The sequence below is a fragment of a genome, unplaced genomic scaffold (assembly GCF_019419815.1).
Source record: "Pyrus x bretschneideri cultivar Hongxiangsu unplaced genomic scaffold, Pyrus_bretschneideri_v1 Contig2, whole genome shotgun sequence".
NCBI lineage: Eukaryota > Viridiplantae > Streptophyta > Magnoliopsida > Rosales > Rosaceae > Pyrus > Pyrus x bretschneideri.
The window spans coordinates 7,335,620-7,344,155 of record NW_025999501.1 but is presented as its reverse complement, the minus strand read 5'-3'; the positions used below and the strand labels follow the sequence as shown (position 1 = coordinate 7,344,155).

The window sequence follows — 8,536 nt, the reverse complement described above, 5'->3', positions numbered from 1 at the left end:
AGAAAGATATGTTGTGGTCTATTTTATCTGACAAGGTTAAAGGGGCCCGGCGGTAGAGGAAGAGAGATTGAGAGAGATGTGTTTGTAGAATTGTAGGGGAATGTGTGTTGTTATCCTTCCTACATTGTGCCTTTATTTATAGTAGTAAAAGAGAGAAGATATTCCTTCTTCCTCAAGTAATACAAGTTGTAATAGGAAAGGATAACTAGAATCAAATCTAATATATGATTTGCACAATCACACTTAAACTAGGAATGTTTACAACACTCCCCCTTGAGTGTGTAAATACTCAAGGTAGATTTAGCATCATGCAGAAGTTGAGGAAGTTGACTCGTCGGCACTGATTATAAAGAACAACGCTTATTCTCAATAAGGTAGGAACTTGCATAAGCAAATGAGTCTCACTAAAAAACCCTAAGGCTATGGCAAAAACCCGAGTAGGGACAAAATCCATAGTCTAAGGAAAAATGCATGAGAAATGCAAAGTCAAAAGAAACATCTATGAGACGTCATCAGGGATATGACCAACCCAAGGTGGATGCCTCGTTAAAACCTAGTTAGGTAGTAAAAACCCAGTGGGAAAAATGCTCCTAATCGTAGGAAAAAAAGTACATTAAGATCAAGTAAATATCTTCAGGATACTCCCCCTGATTTTGACACAATTCCAAAGAGAAATAGCAAAGTTACAACTCAAAAAGTTTACGCATACCAATTCCATGAACAAGATTCTGAAACGTCGTCTTCGTAGTGATTTGATGAAGAGGTCGGCCAAATTGTCTTGTGAATGGATTTGCGTGACTTCAGTCTTCTGATGCTCTTGTTGTTAATGTGAAAAGTAGAACTGTGGCGCAATATGCTTAGTGTTGTCTCCTTTGATGTAACCCTTCTTGAGTTGTTCAATGCATGTTGCGTTGTCTTCAAAGATCATCGTCGGGACATCAACAACGAGATAAAGATCGCAGGAGCTTTAAACATGATCCACTACTGCTCTCAACCAAAAACATTCTCGAGTTGCTTCATGTAAGGCGTGAATTTCAGCATCGTTAGACGAAGTGGCAACTAAGGTCTGTTTAGTTGACCTCCAAGAGATTGCGATGCCTCTAACGGTAAAGACATAACCCGTTTAAGAATGCGCCTTGTGCGGATCAGACAAGTATTCTGCATCGGTATAACCAACAAGGGTGCGGCATCACTCGAGGATCCGTAGGGATAGAACAAGCCTAAATCCATAGTACCCTTAAGGTAACAGAAGATGTCGTTCATGCCAGTCCAATGTCTGCGTGTTAGTGCATTACTATATCTTGCCAAAAGATTAACAGTGAAGGAGATGTCGGGTCTAGTGCATTGAGCCAAGTACAATAAAACGCCTATTGCACTTAGATAAAGAACTTCAGGCTCCAAAATCTCTTCATTATCCTCATTCAGACGGAAGGGATCTCATTTTGCATCTAGCGATCGAACGACCATAGGAGTACTCGAATGCTTTGTTTTATCTTCATTAAAACGTTGCAACACCTTATGGGTATAGTTCGATTGATGTCCTAGGATTCCATACGAACAATGCTCTATCTTGAAACTGAGACAATATTAAGTCTTACTTAGATCTTTCATCTCAAATTCCGACTTCAGGTGCGCGGCAATTCTCGCAAACTCTTCAGGAGTTCCGATAAGGTTCATGTCATCGACATATACTGCAACAATCGCAAAACCGGAATGTGACTTCTTAATGAACACACAAGGGCACAGTTCGTTGTTCACATATCCTTGACTAGTTAAATACTCACTCAGATGGTTATATCACATTCATCCACATTGTTTCAAACCGTAGAGTGAATGCCTCAGCCGAATTGAGAGCGTGTTCCAGGGTTTGGAAATATTTGAACCAGTCAATGTAAGTCATTTAGGAACTTTCATATAAACTTTCGTATCAAGATCCCCATAGAGATACGCGGTTACTATGTCCATTAGCTGCATATCCAGTTTTTCGGAAACTACCAAACTGATAAGGTAACGAAAACTAATCACATCCATAACGGGTGAGTAAGTTTCATCATAGTCAATCCCGGGGCGTTGTGAGAAGCCTTGTGCAACAAGACGAGCTTTGTAATGCACAATTTCATGCTTCTCATTATGCTTTTGAACGAAAACCCACTTGTAGCAAACGGACTTCACATGTAGAGGAGTAAGAGCTACAAGTCCAAACACCTTACGTTTCGCAAGCGAATTGAGTTCAAATTGGATTGCTTGTTTCCAATCTGACCAATCAATTCTACATCGACATTCATCAACGGAACGTGGTTCAATGTCATCGCTTAACATGATCTTAGTAACTACTGCAAATGCTAATGCATCATCGACAATCCTCTCATTTCTACGCTACACATCATCTAAGCTAGCATAATAGACCTAAATCTCATGATTCTCAAGAGGAAGATTCGTCTCGTCAAGGACGCTTTTGTAATCTAGAAATTCCTCATTAGTTGGATAGAATGAGTAAGTGATAATCGGATTCATGATAAGCTTTTCAGGACCTTGTGCCGTCGATTTCCTCTTCAAGGGGTGTGAATCATTTAAATCAAGAGGTTTGGCACACTTTTGTGTAGGGGCAGATGATTGGCTAGCAGTTAATATATGTGGATCACCAATGTTGGTGTCCTAGGATTCCAGGAGGGAAGTCTGTTGTACATTTGGTACATCCATCTTTGCACGCATATTCTTAGCTGGAATATGTGATCTTGTCACGCACGCTAGATCAGCAAAAACATCTGGCATGCTCTGAGCTAGAGATCTAATATGCGTTGTACTTCAGTTTCAGACTAAGCGATGCTGGGATCTAAATGAGACAAAGTGGGAGTCGTCCACGATAATTTACGTCATTCTTCGGGAACTTTGACGTTCTTATCTCCCACTAACGACAGGAAAACTGTCTCATAGAAGTGACAATCCGCGACATGAGTGGTAAACAGATTGCCTGTCAAAGGTTCTAAGTAACGAATAATCGAATGAGAATCATATCTAACATAAATTCCTATCATTCCCTGAGGCCCTATTTTGTATGTAAGGGTGGCAAGATCGGTACATATACCGCACAACCAAATATGCACAGATGCGATATGTCGGGTTCGTATCCGGTAACTAACTAAAGGGCACTAAATGGTTGTGTTGCAACAGACCTCAGGCGGACCAACTTTGTTGCGTGCAATATTGCATGGCCTCAAGCAGCGATCGGGAGCTTGGTACGTATAACCAACGGTCGAGCAATCATTTGTAAGTGCTTAATGAAAGCCTCTGACAGGCCGTTCTGGGTGTGAACATGAGGCACAAGATTTTCAACTTCAACCCCAATCGACATGCAATAGTCATCAAAAGTTTTAGATGTGAATTCACCAGCATTATCTAATTGAATAGATTTAATCGGATAATTAGCATGGTGAGCCCTGAGCTTGATAACCTGAGCCAAAAATTTGGAGAATGCAATGTTCTTTATGGACAACTAGCACACGTATGACTAACGTGTGGAAGTGTCAACCAAAACCATAAAGTATCTAAATGGTCCGCAGAGATGGTGAATCGATCCACAAATGTCCCCCTGAATCCGTTATAGAAAAATGGGAGGATTCGAACGAATATTGTTATGAAAAGGCTTAGTAATAAGCTTTCCCATTGAACATGTTTGACATGCGATTCTTTGGATCAAAGCTAAACTTCGGGTTAGTGGATGCCCATGTGAAGATTTGAGGATACGACGTATTGCTATTCGTTTATGATATCCCAAACGATCATGCCAAAGTGTAATTTCGTGTGCGATCCCTGTAGTAGAGTTGGCCATATAGTGGCATTCAATGGGGCATATGGTCGTAGTATATAGGCCGCTTGGGATACGCTTCATCTTCTCTAGAATACGCTTCTGGCCATATTCATAGGAATTTATGCACAGAAATTCAACTCCGTTTTCTACGTGGGTTTTAACGTGGTAATTGTTATCTCTAATGTCCTTGAAACTTAACAACGTTCCTCAGAAATGGTCAAGATTGTACCATTGGACAACATTATACATGCCTTACCGTATCCTTCAATCAGGATGGATGGGCCTGATAGGGGTTGTCAGAGGTGCATTCTTAGGTATGAAGTTAGTGAAATAGATGTGTTCACATAAAACTGTGTGTGTGGTTGCACTATCTGCCTGACAACTAACTTTCCCATTAGTCATACCTAGAATGAAAAATTAATTTGAATCGGTCACATGCATAAAAGTTAGTAAAAACAAATATCAATTCAAAATAATTTCATTTATTCAAGTATGGTAATTAATCAAAACTTAATATCCAAAAACAAATCACCAACAAATAATCCAAACATAAAGGAAAATTGTTCAAAAATCAACCAAAAACAAAGGGTGGGTTTGGCCATTAGGTGGAATTCGGCCCTATTGTCTTATTTCAACTAAAAAAAATAAGTCTATGTCTAAGATTCTAATGTTCCTATCCTCCTAAAATTCAGAAACCTCTATCTTTGTAGTCTCCGATTCGTCCACTTGCACGAAGTTTGATTCAAACTTCTTACAACGAGAATGATATTCATCTACAACCTTCTTGGGAGGTCAGCAAACATGGGACCAATGGTCCTTTGAACCATAGCGATATCACATATCCGCATCCATGGTTTCAGGTGCTTTACCTTTATTCTTGAAGTTCGGTGCATTGGGAGCGAGGTTTGGGCGCTTCTGTACTTTGTTTCCTCCCTTTGATGGGCCTTGACTCTGTTGACCTTGGTGGGAAAGCTTCTGGCCGTCCCTACCACGCGTCATTTGGTGTTTTGGGCTTTCGTTTGTGCTATAATGTGCTTTAGGCACAGCAGTTGCCCCAATAGGTTAAGCTTTCTGCTTTTCAGCGAGAAGTAAAATAGAGATCAAATCCGAGAACTTAGTAAACTTCTGAGCTCTATATTGTTGTTACAAGACAATATTAGAAGTAGAGAAGGTCAAATAGGTTTTCTCCAGGAGATCATTTTTTGTCAAAGTTTCGTTACAAAACTTGAGAAGTAATCGGATTCTAGAAACTTGATAATTGTATTCAATCACAGACTTAAAGTCTTGGAAGCGCAAATGTTGGCAGTCTTGTCTTGCTTCAAGCAAGAATATGTCCTTTTGGTGATCAAAATGATCAGCCAAAGCGACCCATAGTGCACGTGGATCCTTCTCATCAAGATATTCAGTTTGCAGAGCGTTATGAATATGTCTTTGGATGAAGATCATAACGGTGGCTTTTTCAGCTTTGCCAACAGGGTTGTCCATCTTTTCTTCAATAGTGGGACGCAAATTCTTTGCAGTGAGGTAAAGCTTCACATCTTGGACCCACTTGAGGTTGTTCCTTCCAAAGACCTCCAAAGCGGTGAAGCCGAGTTTTTTCAAATTCGACATGTTCCTATCACAAAATAATGGACAAGATGTGGTTAGTGTAATGGAGAAAAAATCAATCCATTCACATAGGAGTAGAACATACAGGTTCTAATAGACATATATTGGTTTATTTTTGCATGAAAAACTTTGGGTTTTCATGGGTGATGTTTTTAAATGAAAAACTGTAGGTTTTCAAACAAGGCATGTTTGTAAGAAACTTCAGGTTTCATAATAATTATGAACTTCAGGTTCATATATTTGTGTAGGCAAACACAAATATATACACAGAAATATGCAACAAGAATATGCAAAAATATAACTTTTAGGTTTACAATTATAATTGAATTTAATTATTTGGACTTCAAGCCAAATTAAAAGTATGGGTAAAAAAATATAAAACCCATTGGGCCTAAAATAATTAGGCGAATAAAGCTCGGGGCCCAAGAGAAAAAATAAGCCCACGAGTGGCTTAAAAAATTTGTGCCATGCATCCTAGGCCCTAGGTTGGGCTGGGTTTGGTCTCCGGGTAAGGCTACAAGCCCACGGGGAGAGCGAAAAACGGTGGGCCACTTCAGGCGAGCCTAAGGATTTTTCATTTATTTTTTTATTTTTTTTCACGGGCCGGAGGAATGGGCTGCAGCAGGTAAGCCCAAAAGCTTAAAAAAACTTCATACGGGCTGCTTCAGGCGAGCCCCAAAGGTTTGTGATGAAGGCCAAGAAGAGTTCGGGCCCAAACAGGGTTGTGGGTCACAAATCCCAGTCGTGCTGGGTGTGTTTTGCTGGGGAAGAAAGTCGGGTTTGGTCGACGGCGCCGCGTCAGGCGGTCGGCTTTGGGACAATAATGCTTGGGGCGAGTATGTGGGTCGTGAAGGACCTCAAATATGAACGAAGATTGAAAAAATCTCGACATTCGTTGTAAAACCCTAGGATTTCGAATCGGGTTTTCGGAAAGAAAAAAAAAAAAAAAAACCAATGGGATTCAATCGAATCTTGGTCATTTGATGTCGGGGACGAGCTTCGGGTTGTCAAACATGGTGACCCAAGGTGTGAGGATGGGTTGCAGGCCATCCTGTGATGGTAGAGACGCTGTGAAAGGCGTCGGGTTTCTAGGTTTCAACCTGGAGCCCGCGACTCCGTCTTAGGGGCTCGGTGTGGCCATCCAAGCTTCAGGCTTGGTTGAAGGCGCAAGGTCATAGGTTCGAAGAATCCAGACCGTGATTCCCAATTTCATTTTTTTTTTTTCAATTCAAATACAATTCTATTAGAGGCATATTCAAAATAATAATATGTTGATTTAAGTCAATGTGACGTATATACAAATATATTTGATTCAATTCATAGCAAATATCAAATTCAAATAATTTAATAATTATGAATATAATGCATACACAATTTATGTAGAATCTAAAATTCGAAAAACGTAAAGTTGGGTCATGCATTATGGTGAAAGTTCATGCTATTAGGACTGCAACAATATCGAGATAAAAATCGTTGTTTTGAAAGAACCAGATTGCGTGATGATATGGATGAACTAGTTTGATGCAGAAAAATTCTTCAACGTCAGATTCCTAAGCATAGCGGTAGGAGTGTGCTGATAACATGTTGTGGTCTATTTTATCAGACAAGGTTAAAGGGGGCCGGCGGTAGAGGAAGAGAGATTGAGAAATTATAGGGGAATGTGTGTTGTTATCCCTCCTACATTACCTTTATTTATAGTAGTATAAGAGAGAAGATATTCCTTCTTCCCAAGTAATACAAGTTGTAATAGGAAAATGATAACTAGAATAAAATCTAATATAAGATTTACTCAATCACACTTACATTATGAATGTTTACAACAAGACAGATATCGTTTACCTTTTGTAAATCACGTCTCAACAATTTCAAGTAGAATCTAATTGTATTGTAGATTCTTTATTTTTATTTATTTATTTTTAGTAAAATTAAGTGATAACTTAGTTACGACAGTATATTTTCAGAAGACGAAGGACTTACACGGGCCATTATTTGTGATTCACTGACCCTAGGAGTCAGAACTTGCAGGTGGAAACCAAATGGAAAGTGAGAAGTTGGATGAGGTTCACATGGCTCCCACATGTATAAAAATCCCCCCAACCCAACTCATGTGAATCGTGATGCCCCACTCCCATCCCCCACTTCGAAACCCAAAGCCGCTCACGCTCACCGTCGTTTCCGACAAATAAGCTATGAAGTCAATCTCCTCGATTACCAGACTTAAACGGCCACGATCTCTCCCTCTCCCTCCCCTTTCCCAATCCTTGCCACGCCCATAATCATGCTCGCCGCCGCATCATCCTCCACAACATGGCTCCGAGCTCACCGTATCCGCTACCTCTTCCTTCTCCTCTGCTCTCCGATTCTCATCCCTTTCCTCTGCGCCATCTTCCCTCTGCTCTGTGCCGCCGAGCTTTGCCTACACCTCTGCCGCCGCCGTATAAAGATTTCTCACGATGAGGCCGGGGAGGAGGAGGAGCAGATGCGCCGGTGCGAAGAAGGACGCAGCAGTGGAAGTGCGGCGGCGGCGGTGGGGAAGGAAGACATGAAAGAAGAGATGGGGCTGCTGCAGAGGTACTTGGAGGATCAGCTGCTGCTGGTTGGATCTGTGTATGATTGCAGGGACGATGATAGTGACGATCTGTATCACGAGATTCATGACTATGATAATGATTCCAACACTACTCCTCTTTTGGCTTGATTTATTGTTTTTTTTTCTTTTCATTTTTTGTTTTTGTTTTTGTACATTACACTCTTTTTGGTTGATTTTTGGTGAAATTTGTTCCTGAAGTTTTATGGGACTCCTTTCTACGAATTGTGAATACGATTTTCGCTTTGTGAAAGAGGATATTGGCAGATTTGAATTTGTTGGTAACCAAATTTTGGTAGTGCTACACAGCCACTTTTACTTATTAGTACGTATCTTCTTATTGTACATCTTTTTAATTTTCGGTCGTGAATCAAATGAAATTAATAGACAAAAATATAACAAGGTGCGGATAGATTAAAAAAAGAGGCTAAACTGCCAATTTGCCCCTTGAACTATCACTCAACTTTCAATATCTCCCTACCGTTAGTTTTTCATAGATTTTATCCAAATTAACGTTAACTCTTATCATGTAC

At 40.3% G+C, this 8,536-nt stretch overlaps 1 protein-coding gene across 1 annotated transcript; it reads left to right on the top strand.

Annotated features, from left to right (window-relative positions):
* Positions 1-7,691: 7,691 nt before the first annotated feature.
* Positions 7,692-8,256, top strand: LOC103952557. The gene has a single exon (XM_009364162.3). The coding sequence runs from the start codon at positions 7,695-7,697 to the stop codon at positions 8,112-8,114; it is 420 nt and encodes a 139-aa protein (XP_009362437.1). The 5' UTR covers positions 7,692-7,694; the 3' UTR covers positions 8,115-8,256.
* Positions 8,257-8,536: the final 280 nt, after the last annotated feature.

What these genes read in the sequence shown, in the direction of transcription:
- LOC103952557 (XM_009364162.3), top strand. Translation starts at nt 7,695, where the DNA reads ATGCTCGCCGCCGCATCATCCTCCACAACATGGCTCCGAGCTCACCGT.